Genomic DNA, 19,215 nt, shown 5'->3' on the forward strand with positions numbered 1-19,215 from the left:
AAGCATAACCTGGCTTCATCTGTTAGATCTTACACCCAGTTTCAAAGCTAATAAGCACCCACTGCTCCTGAATATTGATCGCTCACTCAGAGAAATCAGTTCCTAGATTGATGGCACGGCGCTCCGAGGAAAAAATAATCGTCTTGAGATCCGTGCGTCATCGGGACCCCGGCGGCGACGGCGTCGGTGGCGGCGACGCGTACTGTCTCTCCGTCGCGCCTCAGACCGGAGCGAAGGGGTCAGCGAGCGCACACACCGATCACCGGTCAGCGCGTTAGTCTAAACAAACAATTCGTCGATAAGCGGGAGCGCCTCAACCCGGATGACCTCCGGAGTGACGCGTCTCTCCGGTGAGAGTGCGGAGGGGGGCAGCGGCGGAGGAGATGCGCATATCTGCAGGTCTCTAGCGCTGTCGTAAAACGAGAGTCGGGAGCGAGACAGTTATCATTAAAGCGATGCCAGGGGTAACCAAGTACAATTTAGTAGATGACGTGCACGATTTGAGGATCCCCATGCACAACGAGGAGGTGTTCAAGCATGGGGTCTGCTTCGAGGCAAAGGTAAGGACCCACTGCAACAGATAGTTTGTGGATGGCGGAAGGATTAAGGATCAGAATGTGTCAAATATTGAGACGGGAAGCGTTCAGTCACTGCTACTGGAACAACTATCACTACACTGTACATTTACCCATGGGTTTATGTAATGTTGATGGTGTTCACCGACCTTACGACACTTGGATTTTGTCTACTTCGCAAGACTTTAAAATGTTTATGCATTCAATTTTTTAGAGCTAATCAATTGGTTAATCGACAGAAATTCTGCAACTATTAATCAATAATGATAATCAATTAACCGTGTCAGGCAATTTTCAAGCCAAAATGTTTCACATTTGCTGGTTCCACCTTCTCACATGTGAGGCTTTGCTGCTTTTCTTCCTCGTAAATGATAGTAAATGGAACATTTAGGTTGTGGACTGAAATGAATGTGTCACTTTCTCTCTGGGAAATTGTGATGGATACTTTCACTATTTTCTGACATTTTATAGTCTGAACGATTAGTCAATTAGTTAATTGAGAAAATGATTATGACATGAATTTCTAATGAAGCCTTAAAATTGGACATTACTTGCATGGAGAAGTGTAAAATTGCTGACATGATTTATTTATTTTGTATAATTTATGGCAACACTGTGGAGTGCAGAAAGGCTGAAGATTTTTGTCAATTAAAGTTTTCATCTTTGGCCTCTGAGTGTGTTAAAACTCTCCTCATAGAGGGGAATATTTGCAGAAATGTATAAAAAAGCTGTTAAATCTAGTACATTAGGAATTAACAACCTGCCAGCCAAACACTCACCAAGTAATCAGTGGTATTCATTCCCTAAAATTGCCAGTCTTTGAACCTTTCTCTTACATTTTGCAGTACATTGGCAGTTTGGAGGTGGGTCGCCCCGGCAGTCGAATGGAGATAGTCGCTGCAATGAGGAGAATCAGAGTAAGATACTTAAATATGTGTAACATCCCTGAATCGGTTCACTGAACTTGACCCCTGTGACAATAGCAGCCCAAACATGTAAACAGTGACCCAGCGATTGATGATGGTGCATGCACATTAATCCTCTCTCTCCCTCTCTCATGCTTTATGTTTCACCTTGTGCACGGTGCTCAGAGGATCTTTACTCCCTTCAACAATCCTCCTTTCAGATATATCACCAGTCTGCATAAGAAACTACACACTCTGCAGATCCAGTGGGCTGTCAGGAGGAGTTTAAATCACGGCAAGGATTCACAGGGCAACTCAAATTTTATGGCTGAGGAGAGACACAACACACAGGTTTATATGTGATACCATTAGGAAAACCAACATCTCTCAAGCCCCCCCGTTATTTAGAACCAGACAAGGCCGCTGGAAACCCTGCAATGCCTTGTCATTACACATCACTGCAGAGGCGCTGGGGAGGAGGGGATTTAGCTGTTGGTCAGCTGCTATATCTAATCTAACATCCAAGTTATTGTGTCACTCTGACATTGGCCACATCCCCAGTGACACCCAGGAAGAACTTAATCCTGATCCTCTGAGTTTAGTGCAGGATAATGATTTACAGTAAGATTTAGTGAGTTTTATTTATTTATTTATTTTCAGATTTAAATTTTTTTTATTTTTTTATAATACATTCTAAATGCCTGCAGGTTTGAGTGGATGGCACACACACACACACGCACACACATACACACAATTCAGCAACTCAAACAGAGAAAATATACCCACACAGCACACAGGGTAGTCCAAAGGCCACGTGATTGCCTTGATGGTCTCCAAGTTTTTTGTATTGTGTACCCTTTGAGAATTTTCATAGAGTAATAAATTCAAAGTAAATATCTGTATTATGTAGCTCTTATCTAAAAGCTGAGTTATCAAAGTGCTCTTCTGTTAGGATATGAGGCAAAAATAATAAACTCTAAACTCAAAGAGATAAAAAAAAAATAGAGGAAAAGAAAATGTATTAAGAGACAAATAATGACATGAATAAAATAAACAGCATAGTATTAAATGTGGTTGAGAACAGATAACATAAAAGCAAGTCTGTAAAAGAGTCGGGGCTGTTCGGGAGCTCGGTAATGGCTCAGTGATTAAGAGTCTCTACATCTGGCGGAGACAGACTCTGAATATTCAAAAGCTGACTTGCCCTGAAAGTACTCACAGTGGCTTAAGAGATAAGACTAGAGGTGAGTTGACACAACCTGTGGCATTGGTTGTGCTTGGGGGCATTGTAAGTGTTAGTGAGTGGCTGAGGCTGATGTGCATGAAAATGCAGCATGAACACATCTTGTGTTCCACTTCATCTCCCTCTGACTCGTGAGTGTGTGTGTGGAAATGGATGGTCCGCTTGTCCCAGTTTACGTGGGGCTGCATTAACCTGGATAAGACACACGCTCATTAAGGGAGTTGTGTCCTTCACCTGAGCATCTACAGCCTTGGATGCATGTGAGGGAAAACTCCCACGCAACAATAGGACAGATGAACTGGATAAGAGCATATGACAGGGAATATTAAGTAGAGGGGCTCCAGTGAAGCGCTTCCCTGCTGAATGTGACACAGGTCACAGGCTTATAGACAAACTGCTCCACATTCATCAGCGCCAAAATCACCAGATATAACTTGTCATGTTGGTAATAACAACATCTCTCCTTTTTCTTTTATTCTGAAATGTCAGTAAAAGATTGAAAAGACAGCTCCAATCATGCTGAAAATAAAAGACAGCACCAGGCTGTTATTTTTACACAAACCAAAGGAAAGATGACAGAGAATATCCAAGTCTGCTACGCAGAGCGGGTGACGGTTCATCCGCCCAAGAAGACTGGTGATTTTAACAGAACTTCATCTGATCAATTAATCATCTGATGTTGGACCTTGTGTTTTTTAAAGCGAGAGCCGTGTTATTTCACATAAGTCCTGTTTGTTCTTAGATCTCTCGGTCCTGATATTTGGAGTCTGCGCCTGCAGTGGAGGCAGAGGGTACAGGCTCCAGCATTAATCATGGAGAGGGATGAAAGTGTCCCACACATGTCTGCCTCCCTCTGGGAAGCCTGCCTTTGAAAGCTTAAACAGCTTCCAGAAACAAACTGACAGTTTCTCAGTGTTTACTCAATCACTGATTCCCCCTGAGAAGAAGAAAGTCAAAAATATCTTCTATCTACATTATACCTTCTCTCTTTTCCCATGTATCACTTACCATGTATAAACAGCTGCTCTGCTCTGAGCTGTCTCAGTGAGACAATGCGATATTTAATGCTGGTCACACCTTGTAGCATAATAATCAGCCTGATTTAATTCAACCTTTGGACAGCCTTAAAATGTTAATATGGATATGATCCTTCCTCCACAGTATGAATTCAAACTGAAGAACATAAAGAAAAAGAAGGTCAACATTGTTGTATCCACCGACTGTGTCAAAGTGATTTTACGCAAAAAGAAGAAGGTCAGTAATGTACATTGTGATTTTATTTTATGAATTATATCTCTCGTCTTTTCAAAACCACCTTTGTCACTGTTAACCCATGTGTTCCTGTGTTGTAACAGAGAAAAGGGTGGTCATGGGATGAGAATACCATCTTGGTGACACAGGATCCTATTTACAGGTAGGCTCCTCCTGATTATATTAAATCACAGACGTCAAATAACCAGGCGTGTATCCTACTTGATGAAAATCCTAATCAGAAAACCCATCAACCTGATTTCATGTATTGTCTTGCCTCCACAGGATCTTTTATGTCTCACATGATGCTCAAGACTTGAAGATCTTCAGTTATATAGCGAGAGATGGACAGAGCAATGTTTTCCGCTGCAATGTGTTCAAGTCAAAGAGGAAGGTACGTTTCACTGGGAACCAAATACCTTAGCTAAAATCTGATAAACTGTAGCTTCTTCCTGTGTGACTGAGACCTCAACTGCTGTCCAAAAGCTATTGAACACACAACACTCAGTGCATTTTATCAGGATTACCACACTAACACTGTAGTCTTTCAAAGTAGTTCCTCATTTGCTCTCAAAACAGCCTTAGTTTTTCATGACATGGATGCCACAGGGTGTTGGAAATATTCCTGCATCACATCATTTATGCAGATTTGTCAGCTACACATTCATGCTGTCAATCTCCTGTTATCACACCCGAAAGGTGTTCTGTTGGATTCAGATCTGGTGTCTGGGGAGGCCACTGGAATTCACTGAACTCATTGTCATGTTCATGAAATCAGTTTGAGATGACATGGAGCATTGTCATGCTGGAAGTAGTCATTAGAAAATGGTAAACTGTGGTCATCACCAATGCACAGATAGGCTGTAGCATTAAAATGCTGATTGATTGGTCCAAAGCATGCCAAGAAAACATTTCCCACCTTTACACCATCACCACCAGCCTTGACACAAGGCAGGTTGGGTCCATGGATTCATGTTGTTCACATTAACTGAAGCTCCTGATCTGTGTGCTTTTATTTTATGCATTGCCCTGCTGCCACACAATTGGCTGATTGGATTATTGCAAACTTCTCATCCAACTCTGCAAGAAATTGAATGCATGTTTCACAAAATGTCAAAGTATTACTTTAAAATTGTACGTCCTGAGTAGGAATGACAGTCCTTAGAGCAACAGGATGGGGCAGCTGCAAAGTATTAAGAGAGAGACAACACATTGTTGGTTTTGGTCTTACTGTAAAATTTTTTGATTTTAACAAATGTATAGAATATCTCCGGCTTTATCCTGCAAACAAATATGAACAACAACAAGTCAGCTGTTGTGATTTTTTTTTCAGCTCCATGGCTTCTACATATACTGCAGCTTCTAATGGTGATATTTATGCCCAGTGCCTCAGTGATGTATTGCACTGTTGGACCCACACACATGGCCAGTTAATCTGACATGAAAATGAAAGGCATGTTCTTCTCCACATATCTGCATATCAAGCAGAGACCATTTTTCCCCTCTATGACAAAGACAGAGCATCAGTGAGGTTGACTCCCATCCCTTCACCATGGATACCAGACAGACAGTGACTTAGTGAAGCTGCATACTAATCATCCTGGTGGGAAGAGAAAAGAAGAGGGTTTTTTTCACTTCAACACCTAAGGACATTTTCACCAATGCTGAACAAAACACCCACCACACGGTCAGGGACACAGTCAGTGGTGCCTCAGTACTTCCCCGGGGCTGTGGAGCCTTATCTGGGTGTTGCAGACTAAGCATGTGTGCTGAGTAGGAGGAGATGGACCAGCTGATAAGAGGAGATTTGATTTATTTTCATCACGCCGTTTTGGAGCCCAGCAGGGCTCAGATGTCAGCTCCGTACATCAACAGAGCCTTTTGTGTTTGGCCTTGGGAGGCCTGGCTTTTTCACCCGACAGTTAAAAACAAAATTTAATTTTGTATTGATAGAGCAAAAATAATCCATTTTATGACTTTATCCCTGTGTTATTTTTCTGCTTTTTCACTTGATTGAACTACTTACCTTGACATATTGACTGAAAGCCTGGAGGCAGGATGATCCTCTAGAGGCAGATAGCAATAAATTTATTTCAATGCTGCAACTGCCACTATTCAATACAGAAAACACAAAAACTCACCTTTAGTGAGAGTGGGGAAGGACATGGTGGATAAAGTTTAATTCCAGAGGATTTAGTATGCTAGCACTTGGCTGCATATTAGGGCTTTAAGGAAAAAAAGAAACCTTGAAATCGATCAGGGAAGTGCTGGTGTCTCAAAGGCCACACTGAATTTTCTTGCCCGTGTGTTTCAGCTTAAGAAATACTGATACCCACATATAAGCCAGAACAAATTTTATACTGAATTTATTTTATAATGAAATACAACCTGAAAAGACTTTATGAAGACAATAGAACATTTAGGCACATAAGGGTAACAACAAAGAATTCTTTTCATTTTTGATTTTTCTGCCATCACTTTCAACGTCAGTAAATAATCAGAAAAAAATGGTGTATTAAATCTGTCAAGTCAGGAGTGGATTTTACAGGAGGTCTCTTAAGCCCAAGGCAATGTCTTTAAATTGCTTGTTTTGTCCGACCAATAACTTAAACCCCCAAAGATATTCAGATTACTAACTGATAAGACATAGCTAAGGGACAAGAACACATTTGGCATTTGTGCTTGACAATGGCTTAAATGATGAATCAGTTATCAGAATACTTGCCAAATAATTTTCTGTCAATCAACTAATCATTTCAGCTTTAAAACATTATAAGTTGAATAAAGCTATTCTACAATTTTAAGAGGCTTTTATTTAGACTATAATACCAATTTACCACATAACCTACAAAGAATCTTTACGGAGCTTTATAGTGAGTATCAGGTCATTGTTTATCTGTCAGGCCTACAACTTCAGTGTTTTGGTTCATTCTCACCGCTGTCAGAGCATTGTTTTAGGTAGTGTTCATTTTCTCAGCTGTTTTTAGATTTAAAAGTCAGTGTTATAGTCATACTTTATTTTTAGTCAGTTTTAGTCAACTAAACTCTGGACATTTTGGTCTCATTTTTGTCAAAGAAAACCATGAACATTTTAGTCTATTTGCTGTCCACAGAAACACTTGACATTTTAATCTTTGTTTAAGTCATAAGAAGATTAGTTGCCAACAATGTTTTGAACATTTATTCTAGTTTTAGTCAAGAATAAGAATAAGCATCTTAGTCAAACATCAGCAAACTGCTTTCAGATGAGATCTCATCCAACTGATTTAAGGCTAAAAGAAAATAAAAATGCAAATAAGCCACAAAATGACAGATTGTGTGATTAAGGATGCAGCTTTGCAGAGAGAGGGTGTCTGGTCTGATGTTATTAATTTAAGCAATACGCCCAGACATGAAAGAGAATAAGACAATGACATCTGGAAAGATGCAACAGCATTAGCAAATCTAATGCAGTTTTAACTCTTGCAATATAAGTCATCATTGCTGCGATTTAAACTTTCCGCTTGATGATACAAACTTTGTATCCAGACAAGAGGAAACCCTACCAAGTCAGTCAGAACCCTGAACAACAGCTTTACAATAAATCCTACTTGTATAATGTTCTTTCATACAGTCAGTGTTTATCTTACTTTAATACATTTGTAAGGTAAATATCTCTAATTGGCTGGCTCCAGTTGCTGAGTTTCAAGGCTCTATGTGACTCCTCATAGGAGTAAGAATCATGGGAATGATTTCTAACATTAAGTTCTTCAGACAAACAATTTACATAAAGCTTTACTTTGACAAACAGGATGTGTATGTGTGAGACATCCGTAGCTAATTTTTGAGTTATTGCAAATTAAACTATCCCTGATTGATGACCTGATGTTACAGACACACCTACCGAGCTTCCTCCAATAACAACAAACTTAATCTTCACTCCCTCTGCCATCAAAGCTACTTGCCTCTGAAATAGGCCGATCTATCACTGTGACAGCAGAATGTATGCAGAGCAGATAGACAAGGACAAACAGCCGAAGCTCTGCGCTTGTAATATCATCTGACTTTAATTTGGTCTCTGTCTTCCCTCCTGTTTCTTTCTGTCTTCATTTTTCACCTCCCATTTTGCCCCAACATACCCCATTTTCTTCCTGCCTCTGTTGTGTCTTGTTACCTGTGCACAATTGCATACACGCACACACTCAATCTGCCCATCCAATTTCCCTCCTGCGCAACTCCTCTGGCACATCGTTTTCTCCCCTACTGGGTTCCTTCATTTTTGCATCCTCCTTCACTGTACTCCTGCTGCTGCTTTCCCCCGCCCCTGCTTTCCCCAACACACACACGCACACACACACACACAGTCTCAGGCCATGAGGATCGTGCGGACGGTGGGTCAGGCGTTCGATGTGTGTCACCAGCTGACCCTGCAGCAGAAAAGCGATGACCAGGAGGATGAGGAGGGGAAGGCCGAGGAGTCTGAGGCAGTGCCAGGTGACTCATATGTACCTACACACACGCACATATACACACACAAAATTCCCCCCACCCCCGCCTCTCTCCTTCCCGTTCTTCTTCTGTCACACACACACAAACTCACTCTCCTTTTATTCTCCTCACACAACAACAACTCCCCAGGCCTCCTCTTCCTCTCTCCCTCTCGCCTTTTCTCTCTCACACAAAAAAAAAAACGCTGAGCGCCTGCAGAAACAAACAGGGGCAAGTGAGCTCACCTCTCCGAAAAAAAGATGTCATTATCCACCGCAGATAGTTTTTCTTAGCAGCTTGCCATGCTGCAGCTGCAGATTGGTTTTGGTAGATTGTGAAAGCCATTGATCAAAGACCTTGCTCGTGTGGGCTACAGCCAGCCCTTGGCCCACTGCTGCAGCTGCTGTCACCCCCTCTACATGTGTGGTAAACTATAAAGCACAAAGTAAAAACAGCATGAAAATCCCCACCACCATACATGTATCTGGTCTCTCCACAGCAAAGAAGAGGTTTGCATTATCAGAAGAGACAGACCTTGAAGCCACTACAGAAGAGAGCATTGAGTGTGTCTCATCAGACCTGGAGAAGAGCAAAAAGGACGAGGCCCTCGGTAACAATGGGAAGGTAGAGTACAGAAGTTGTCCTTGATCATTTCAGTGTCGCTCATACAAAGCCCTGCTATTTTCCCACTCCATTAGAAACCTGAGGTTTTTATAACCCTGCAGAGATGAAGCCAGGGCTGCAATGTGTGATTTATGGATGCTTCTGGCACCAGCACAGCAACTAAAATGCAGGGCAGCAACTAATTTTTATTATCAATTAATCTTCCATTCATTTACGTATTTAATCAATTAATCATTTTGTCTCATAGGATAGTGAAAAAATAACCCTTAGAAAACTATAAAGCTTTTTCAGGTCACCTTTTGTGCAACCAGTGGTCCAAAAGCCCAAAATCTTCCATTTACTTTCACAGAATAGTTTTTTAGAAGCAACAACCTGTGAATATTGCCATTTTTGCCTTTAAAAAATGACTTAAAGGGGCACTCCACCAAGTTTACACATCAAGTTTAATTTACTCATTAATATAAGCACCATCAAACTGTGTAAATGATTGTTTAATGCTCTCTGTGACCGTGGAAAAGACCTTGTAAAGCCAGAGAAAAAAAACTTGTCATAGTGATGTTATCAGGTTTAAAGCTTTGTAACAGAAAATCTACTTTAAAACTATGGGCGTGTAGTTTGAAAGACATGGGTGTTTACCAGGCAGGGATAGATGCTGTCAAGCTGCATTATGGGAAATGTAGGATGCCGTATTTGTGGAGTTTGACCCATACTTCGCTCCACAGGTTTTGTTATAGAGGTTCTTCTGAGTCCCCTAACTTTTTGAATGAGCTGTGCTAAAAAGCTGTAGAACTCATTAAAACCCCTTCTTCCTGTTGTTTGACTCATTGATTAATCCACTGTTTGTCTCAGCCCTACTAAAATGCAAAACAGTTCTCACACCTATAAGTCCAACTATTGATTTCAAGATTCAAGTTATAACTTGGCATGACACAACCAAGTTAAATAAATGCAACTAGGACAAACTGATTGATTTAATATGTTCAACCTACTGAAGAAACATCTGAGGACAAACAGGATGTATTTTGGCAGTGTATGTTTTCCTAATTAAATCCATAATTCTGTGAGACTCACAGCTTTCAGAGAGACATGATGAAAGTTTGGCCTCATAAAAACTTGTGTGAAGATCAGAAAACACCACTGAGGAATGTATAGTGAGTGCGCCACATCTTTAGGGGTTGTTTGTGAAGTAATGCTCCACAAGGCTTGTCAATATTGATGGGATCATATGGTTTACTGATGAAAGTACCTTTTCTAGTGCTGCTCTGCTAATCAGCTAATATCTGCACTCTGATATTTGTCAACCAACCAAGTCTATGTAGCGCTTTAATACTCCAGAGAGAAAACTAGTGTTGTTCCAGTGAGGAGTTAATTAGTTTGAATGGAATCGCTATTACATCCAATTACATGGTTACATGAGAACAAGGAAATTAGTTTTATAATTGCATTTTTTTAATGTAGTTCTTCCTAAATAAAACAGCAGTATTTCATATGTTCAGATCTCCCATGAGTACATAGAAGGTCAAGTGTTCTTCACAGTGTAGTAATAATGAGAAGAATGTCCACCATATTGATCTCCCATCTCAGATATGACAGATAAGTCGAGTCCTTCATAGCTGCTCTTCCAGCTGCAGCAGTCTAACATAATTGCGTGAGTCATAATTCACATATGGCCAAACCAACTAACAACAAATGAGTGTGGATGTTGTTAAATATGTGTTTGTTTAGTTAGTTTGCTAGCATGTTAGTCATATCAACGTAAAGGAAGGTGTGAGGTTAATTCAACATATTTCCATCCTCAGCTTATACAATGGCAGCAGAAAATGATGTAAAGGTCAGTAAATGTCAAGCTGTGGTGTCAGCCCCTAAAACTCAAACACCAAGCTCTTATTTCTAGTCTCATCTCACAGTTCATCTGTAATTCAAGTAGGAATCTATCACAGAAGCCGGCAGAGACACACAATCCTCCATCAACAGCAGCCTTAACAGAACAACCATGGCTTCTTTATCGATCCTCATTTGGTGTGAAAAATAGCTGCCTGTTTTTGTTTTGTTTTTGTTTTTTCTTTATGTATACAACTTGACATGGTAGATGTATCACCGATCTCTCTCTCTCTCTCTATCTAAAAGCAAACAACATTTCACCCTATGCACCTGCACTACAGCAGCACTGAACAGTGGGACCTCAGGCAAAGTGGAAACATGATATACATACATTTTAAGGTTTCAAAATTTCTTCTGGGGGCTGTGAACATCAAGCTGTAATGATGATATCTGGCAGTTCAAGTACCCATCCCTGGTTTTTTTTCCTGTCAGGATGAAAGCAGCCAGGCTCGTTGCTGCCAGTACAGCGTCTCTTTACAGTTCCCTCCCTGAGGAGCTCAGGCTGGCAGAGACTGTCAGCCTATTAAACCACTTCTTTAGTCCTGTTTCTACACACACATGCTTTTATATATTTTTCTTTCCACTTTTACTCTATTATTTAGGACCCTGTACTTTGCTTTAAATTCTGTCTACTGTACAGCCAACCCACAGTCATATGTACTCTTGCTTTGATATGTTGTCCTCTGTTTACTTTATTTAAAGTAGAAATGTGCAAGATTTATGTTGTTTGACAGCATTGCTCATGGCTGTGGAGGTTTTCCACTGCTTTTTCTTGTATTTCTTTTGATTGAGCTTGAATTTCTGTGGCTGGTGTTTACATTTCTGTGTGGATTCATGGTTGGCTGTGATCACTCCAGCCAGCAGCCTTTCCTCTGTTAATTGATGAACAAACATTTAAAGGGCTAAAAATATCACAGGCTTTCACAATACTGTAATTTGTTCATATTGTTAAAAGTAGTAAACCCTGTTTTGCTGTCATTCTTGCCATAGGTGTCTGATGACCCATCTTTTCTGCTGAGCTCTCCCGTCCTTGGGGCCTCTGTGTCGGGTCAGTCGGCAGCAGAGGCTTCCTGCTCTGCAGAGCACCAGGTCCAGTTCCTCCAGAAACAACTACAGCAGCAGGAACAGCAGGCACTAGCAGCCTCAGCACAGGTAGAGAGGACAAGAGATTTCTCTTTCTTAAACTGGAACCACTTCCCCAAACTTTGTGTTGCTTGATACAACACTTTCTGAGTGCATTATGAAACAGGAAAAAAAAAACCCACAGGAATCACAGTTTCATCTAATCTGGAGAATGATAATTGGAATGATTTGCTATTTCCATTTTCAGGCAGTGGTGTGTTAAATAGGATGTGACGAGATATTTTGGGTTACTTCCTGCTTCTCTCATTTCTATACAGTTTTACTTGGACTTTTGAACAGTTTCACATCGAATTAAATTTGCCTGAGCCATAGTTTCAAGGATGTTGAAGATTTGAAGTGAACTTTTTTTGAGTTTTAGAGTTTCTGGCTCACTTTAGCCAACCTCACTGATGGAAGTTGATTCTTAATCCTGACCAGCTGGTTTTCAGCCTGTCTCCTCCAATGTGGCTTCTGAAGAAAACCAACGCCTTTCCTCAGTCACAGTGAAACTCTTGACATAACAAAGCCAAAACTTAAGAGTCATTGTGGAACTTTATTAGCAGTTTCCCCTGAACAACAGAATGGATTTTCATAAGTTATTATGTAAAATGAATAAGAAGACTAATAATGAAACTTTTTGTGTTTGTACACACCAGTTTCTGTCTGTTTTATATGTGCAGCAGTGTGTTGTTGTGTGTTCAGGTTCATGTCCTCCAGGAGCAGCTGTCAGTGGAGGTGTGTGCGCGGACCGAAGCCCAAGCCCGAGTTCAGAGGCTGCTGCAGCAGAACACCGACCTGCTGCAACACATTTCCCTGCTGGTCAAACAGATCCAGGAACTGGAGCTCAAAGCTGCTGGCCAGTTGACATCTAGTGAGCAGAATATTCAACTTTATTCTCCACTTACCACTCAGCTTCCTTTTTCATTTACACTATATATGTATTTTGTTTGGTTGCCTTGAATCTCTCTTTGTTTCTTTGTTTTCTCCTTTATGAATTTCTGTCATAAAATCATTCTTTTCTCCCTGCATCTATTTTATCTTGATCAGTTTGCCCCTTTCTCCTTCCTCTCTTTGTGCTTCCTTTTCTCATCCACTTCTGGCACACACATTATCGTGTGGCAGCCCTCTCAGAGGATTCAGTGCTGCTCTCTGCTCTCCCCTCCCTGCATTTAGCCAGTGGCAATATGCTGCCATATAGTCATGAATTATCAAATCCTGTCAGCACAGACGTCATCCCTCTCTACACAATCTCATCTGCTTTGCTCAGACTTCTTACATGTTCTGTTTGCGTGTGATAACTAATTTTTTTCCCACATTATCTATTGCTCTTTCTTCTCATCTCCTTTTTTTGTCCTCAGTGGGCTCCCAGGACAGTCTCCTGGAGATCACTTTCCGTGCCAAGCCCTCCAGCGTGCCCCGTGATCCCCTTACCCCTTCGTCATCCACAGGCCCTTTAGCCGCTCAGTCCCAGCTCCAGATAAGCGACAGCCCCTGGGCCTCTGCCCTCCCCGGGCCCTGCTCCCCGGGCACCATGGGTGCTGACACCAGCCCGCTAGGGCTCAGCGGCAGCGGAGTTCGACTCGAGTGCTTCCGCTTCTCCTCCCGGGGGCCTGACAGCCAGGAGCAGGGCCAGGACACGGGGGAGACTCCCAGCGACGGCGCCCCGGATGAGAGTTCACTGCTGGGGGAGCAGGTCCTCGGAGCCCTAGAGCTGCTGCGCTTCAGGGAGTCAGGGATCGGGTCGGAGTACGAGTCAAACACAGATGAGAGTGATGATCGGGACAGCTGGGGACAGGGGGAGGGCGGGGGGGGCGACGGTGCAGCTAGACTCATGAACGTGCTGAATGCAGAGAGTCTGCCGGACTGCTTAGGGGATGAGATGGCTGTGTAGCGGTGCTCTGAAAGCTGCGCTAGGCAACTTTGCACTTATGCACCCACCCCAATGGGAAACTAGTAAAATTCAGAATCTGAAGGACTTCATCACAGAGAAATCCTGTATTGTAAACAGCATCATTTGCTGGTATAAATTATTTGTGGCTGATAGCTGGACAGAGTGCTCACTCGCCACTGGTCTGGCCTGGACTGGTCTAAATTTTACCTGATTCGTCTCTTCCTTTGCACAGAGAACTTATATCAGTGGTGGAGCTCATAAAAGTTAATAATAATAAAAATGCTAAAAATAGAATTAAAATGATACATCTTAGTCTAAAAATGTACAATGATTTGATAAAAACTAATTTGATTCATGAAATTTGCTAAATTATTATGTATGTATATTATATATCACCAACATAAAACATCATAAAACATAAAGATTTTTACCAAGTCAGGTTTATTTTAAAGCCTTAATGTCTTTATCAAATATGGTTAAACAAGACTAAGAGTCTACTGTCATGTTAATGGTATGTTAACATGCGCATATACCATCTTGCTTTAGCGTGTTAGCATGCTAACATTTTCCAAAAACAAAGTACAGCTGAGGTCCACATTCACTGTCAGTCTTAGAGGTTTGTGGTCACAAATTAAAATATCAGACTAAATTAACATTTTGACTTGAGAGTAAATTTATCAATCGAGTCAGCGATTAAAGCTTCACAAGCTCCACACATCGGACATTATTTGCTGTAACTGGGGAGAAAAGCCAAAAAAAAGGATACTCTAAGGTACTTCTAGATAAGAATTTGGCACAGTGCAGCTTTATTCAATCCTGTCAGATAGTTTAAACACTGTGGTGATTCAGGTTCTGTCTCTCTCTCTGCCATCTGTTAATATATATGTTACATACTGTGTGTGTGTGTGTGTCAGTCTGATGATTGTTGCTCCCTGACTCGGTGCTGTCGTCACTCGCTGGGCTTGTTACACTGTGGTTTTTGTCTGTGTGTTTATGGATTTGTGACACATCTGGCATGGACATGGTTGTTTTATCTGTTATCTAATGCAGATTTATGAAGAAAAAATTTCTTTGGCAAATCTGTCTTGACATGCTAACACTTTTTTTTTTGGAGTGTGAAAAATTAAAACCTTGCTGTGCTTGCTACGACTCTTAATCTGTAAATTACACATGGGTTTAAAAATGAGCATGTATCTGTCATAGTCTGATTTCTTCTCTTTTCAATACATTGTACAAAGTTTGATTAACTTTGATGCTTTGCCTACAGTACATGGCATGATTTTATTCACACTTTTCTTCATTCTTTTATAGTACTAAAGAACATTTCTGATTAAGTGTTGTGTAAGAGGGAAACATCTCACTGTGTGCAGGTGCTGCTACAATTGTATCTGTGCTGCTTAAAAATGTAGCCACCACGTACTGTAAGTATTATTTATTAATGCTGTACTGCGGCAGCGATAAACTGCTGCATCACTGTTGCTCCACCCTTCAGAGGAATTGTTTGGAAAGTCCTGAAGTACCAATTCAGGGAAAGATGGAGGCACATAGAAAACTTCTGGACCCTTTCATAAGCTTGCAGCCAGCTGTCGTACCAGCTCCACCACACTGACTGTGAGCCAACTCTGTGAATCACTGAATTGGGGACGTGTCTTTGAGCTCTTTCCAAAATCGATTAATCTCTTCCTGGCCCGCCTCTCCCCCTTTCCCTCTAACTCGCTCACCTTCCTCCCCTCTTTTCCCTGAAGCTTGTCACCTCTTTGCCACTCTCTTGCACTCGCAATCTGTCTGCTGTATCCATCTATCCATATTTCTCTGTCAATCTCTGGCATTTCTCTCTCCAAGGTTATGTCTGTTCTCATGAAGTGTACTAAAAGTGAAAGTGCACTTACATCGATGTTTCTCCTTGTGGAATTAAATGCCCTTTCTCAAATGTTGTGTGGTGTCATGGTATGTTCAGTGCATTTGGTGTTACTTACTAATTGCTGAAATGTGTCCAGGGGTGATTTAAACCGAAATATGTTTCTGACATAATGATAAGAAGCACCAGTTCCTGGGCTGACCTTTTCAAAATGATTTCCTCGTTAGTATTTATAACTGCTTGAGAAAATGGGATGTGTGCATGCGGAAGGTCTTTTGTGAGGGTGATGGCTCTCTATTATCATTAGAGATACACCAGCTGTGGTCATTAAACAGGGTCAGCTCCCATCAAGCCCACTGTGTGTGCTTACAGCAGCAGCTTGATGTAACCCTGCAGATAAGCTGGAAAATATGAAGAATATCAGCCATTACCCACCCACATCCAGCCACGACACCCTGCAGCTCTGCTAGTACAGCTGCTGCTGACACAGATAGTGGGCGGCCTCTACTTTCATTTGCTTGATTATAATGAAAAATGGTCTGTAGTGTCACTCTGCTCACCCCCTCCTGAATCTATATCAGTATTATGCTTTGCATTCTGCGGGTCAAATGAATTCAACAAACACTATTTCACTGGACATGCCGTGTTGTTTTTGCCTGCTCGTTTGCTGGTTAATCAGACTGTCCGGAATTTTGGCACAAAATGATATAAACATCCATGGTTCTCAGACGATGAATCTTTCTGATTTTGCTCCCCTGGCTTTTCGTCTAGCACCACCATGAGGTTGATGTTTGTGGTTTTAGCTATACTAGCACACACATACTAAGACAGTGACTGTAGTAAACATTACCTGCTAAACATCAGCATGTTAAAGGTGCTATATGTACATTTTTGCCATTGCTACATAGCCAGCGTTGGCATTAACAGCTATTTACTAGCAAGAGCTTTCAGCCAACATTGAATTTATGAGTGAAGAGGTTAGAATATGTCCACTGGTCAGCACTACTTCCTCATCCTGTCCTATTGGACTGAGGGCAGACTGGACACCACAGTGACTATCACAAAGTGGTGTAGATGGTTAGCATGCTAACTTCAAGAGAAAAACAGAAGTGATAGACATAGAAGCAAAACAAGAGTTAACAATGGTGTTGTTCTCCACAGCTACAGACAGCTCTTGGTGAGTTAAGGAATAAAGTTTGATGCTGAACTCGCCACATTTCTTCTAGACTGTTTACTTAGTCTGGTTTACCCAGGTTTTGTGTATAGAGTTTGCACATTGTCCCTGTGCCTGCGTGAGTTTTCTCCAGGTACTCCGGCTGCCTCCCACAGTCCAAAGACTTGCAGGTTAATTGGTGACTCTAAATTGCCCATAGGTGTGACTGTGAGTGTGAATGATTGTTAGTCTATACCTGTCAGCCCTATGATAGACAAGTGATCTGTCCGTGGTGTACCACACTTTTCACTTAATGCTAACACTGGCTATGCAGTGATAGCAAAAACGTACATATAGCACTTTTAAAGGTGCCCTGAGGTACACTGAGTCATTCAGTGTTACTTAACAAAAAACGTGTGTGCTTAAGCTCAAACAAATATATTGAATGCATTTCCTCTCTCATAACAAAGCTGATTTTCTGAGTTTTCTAAACCTGGCATTGTTTTTATAGTTGTATGCAAAAGTTTGGGCATCCATGGGCAAAGTACATATTTTTCTGATTTTTTTAAGTGAAAATAAATAAATAAAACCACTGCATAAAACAGACAGAAACATCCTTTCTTCTAAAATGCAGCTGCTTTATATTTCATGAACTTATACATAGAAAAAAATTGCACTCTTCTATTTATAAAATACTCAGGACTTCATTAATTCAAGACCTTAATTGACTCATTAGGGCTCATGAAGAAGGTCAAGACTTGTCATTAAGAATTTTCAGGTGATGATAAATTCTCTGACCTTGCAATAACACTCAACAACCATGGGCTCCTCTAAGCAACTGACTGAGCCAACGGATGTCTACAAAGCAGGAAGAGACTATAAAAAGATATCTGAGTGTTTCCAGCTTGCAGTTTTCACTGTCCAAAATGTCATCAAGAAATGGCAATTAAGGGGAACTGTGGAAGTCAAGACAAGATCTGAGAGAACAAGAAAACTTTCTGCTAAAACTGCACGTCTGCTGGGCAGAAAGACAAAGCAAAATCCCAATATGACTATGAAGGATCTGCAGGAAGGTTTAGCTGACACTAGAGTGATGGTGCTGTTAGCCTGTGCATATGAAGTTAAAATTTAGCTTTTTGGTTACAGCATGCAAACATTTGCAAGCTGTGATATCTACTGAGGTGGGTGGGGAGACTATTAAGTGCTGACTTTTTAAATGTCTGATTGCTTGCAGGGGGTTGTATTTACCTCTTTTAACTTTAAAAATCAACAAAATATGTGATTGCCCAATGATGCCCTTTACCTGCTAGTATACCATGTCACCTGTGCGTACAAGATAAACAAAACAGATTCAGATTTGCAGAAAAACAGCTCCACTAGAGGTCACTGTGGGCATGTTAGCATGTTGACATTAGCATGTAGCACAAAACACAACTGTGCCTTAACTCCAAAGAGGTGCTAGAAGGTAGACTTAGCATTTTGTTTGTCAAAACCTACTTGTATTCTCCCACCTGCTTTACCAGTGCATCATGACATCAGTCATTAGTTGAATCAAACTTACCACCTGTTAAGATGCTATTTATGCTCTTCTACAGATGTGAGTAGGCTTGTGAGCTACCAGTTTCTGTGCATCATATGTCCATGAGTACCTGAGGCATGCTGCAGCCTTTATGATGACTCATGAAACTTTTCATCTCTCTCATTTTCTTCCTGAAGAGTAAGTGAAACTCTGCTACTCCATAATGGTCATCTTTAATAGTGAGAGACACGTTTAATACTGTGTCACATTAAATGATGGCAGAACTATTTTTTAGTACACTATTAAAGTGATATTTTGACATTTTGGGAAATGCACATATCTGCTTTCTTTCCTAAGAAACATCAATATCTCTCTTGTTTGTAGCAAACAGCTAGCTGTTTGGCAAAAAGACTGGAAATAGGGGAAACAGACAGCTACGTTAAGCTTCTGTAAGCTAACAATGCTAAGCTAAGCTGCTATGCTAAGCTTTCAGTACCTTAGAATGAAGACTATATTGGAGGATACAACTTGACTTTGTATTAAGTAGTTTCATAACTCTTGACAAGAAAGAAATTTCCCCCAAATGTCAAACTCTTCCTTTAAATGAATATGAACTTAATAATTACCATAGACACATTTCAGTGCTGTTTCTTTCATAATTCTCAGTGGTGAATCACAGGTCACATCACATCACAAATGTACCAAAATACCCTTCAAAGTGTTGTG

General features: G+C 41.0%; 1 protein-coding gene across 1 annotated transcript; it reads left to right on the forward strand.

Annotated features, from left to right (window-relative positions):
- On the forward strand, positions 1-15,883 carry LOC108883795 (carboxyl-terminal PDZ ligand of neuronal nitric oxide synthase protein). Its single transcript, XM_018677276.2, has 10 exons — positions 1-560; positions 1,421-1,492; positions 3,885-3,977; positions 4,079-4,137; positions 4,260-4,368; positions 8,318-8,447; positions 8,941-9,065; positions 11,937-12,098; positions 12,771-12,939; positions 13,427-15,883. Exons 1-10 carry the CDS (start codon positions 456-458, stop codon positions 13,957-13,959), a joined length of 1,557 nt encoding a protein of 518 aa, XP_018532792.1. The 5' UTR covers positions 1-455; the 3' UTR covers positions 13,960-15,883.
- Positions 15,884-19,215: the final 3,332 nt, after the last annotated feature.

This window comes from Lates calcarifer, linkage group LG4 (genome assembly GCF_001640805.2).
Source record: "Lates calcarifer isolate ASB-BC8 linkage group LG4, TLL_Latcal_v3, whole genome shotgun sequence".
In the NCBI taxonomy this organism is placed as follows: Eukaryota; Metazoa; Chordata; class Actinopteri; family Centropomidae; genus Lates; species Lates calcarifer.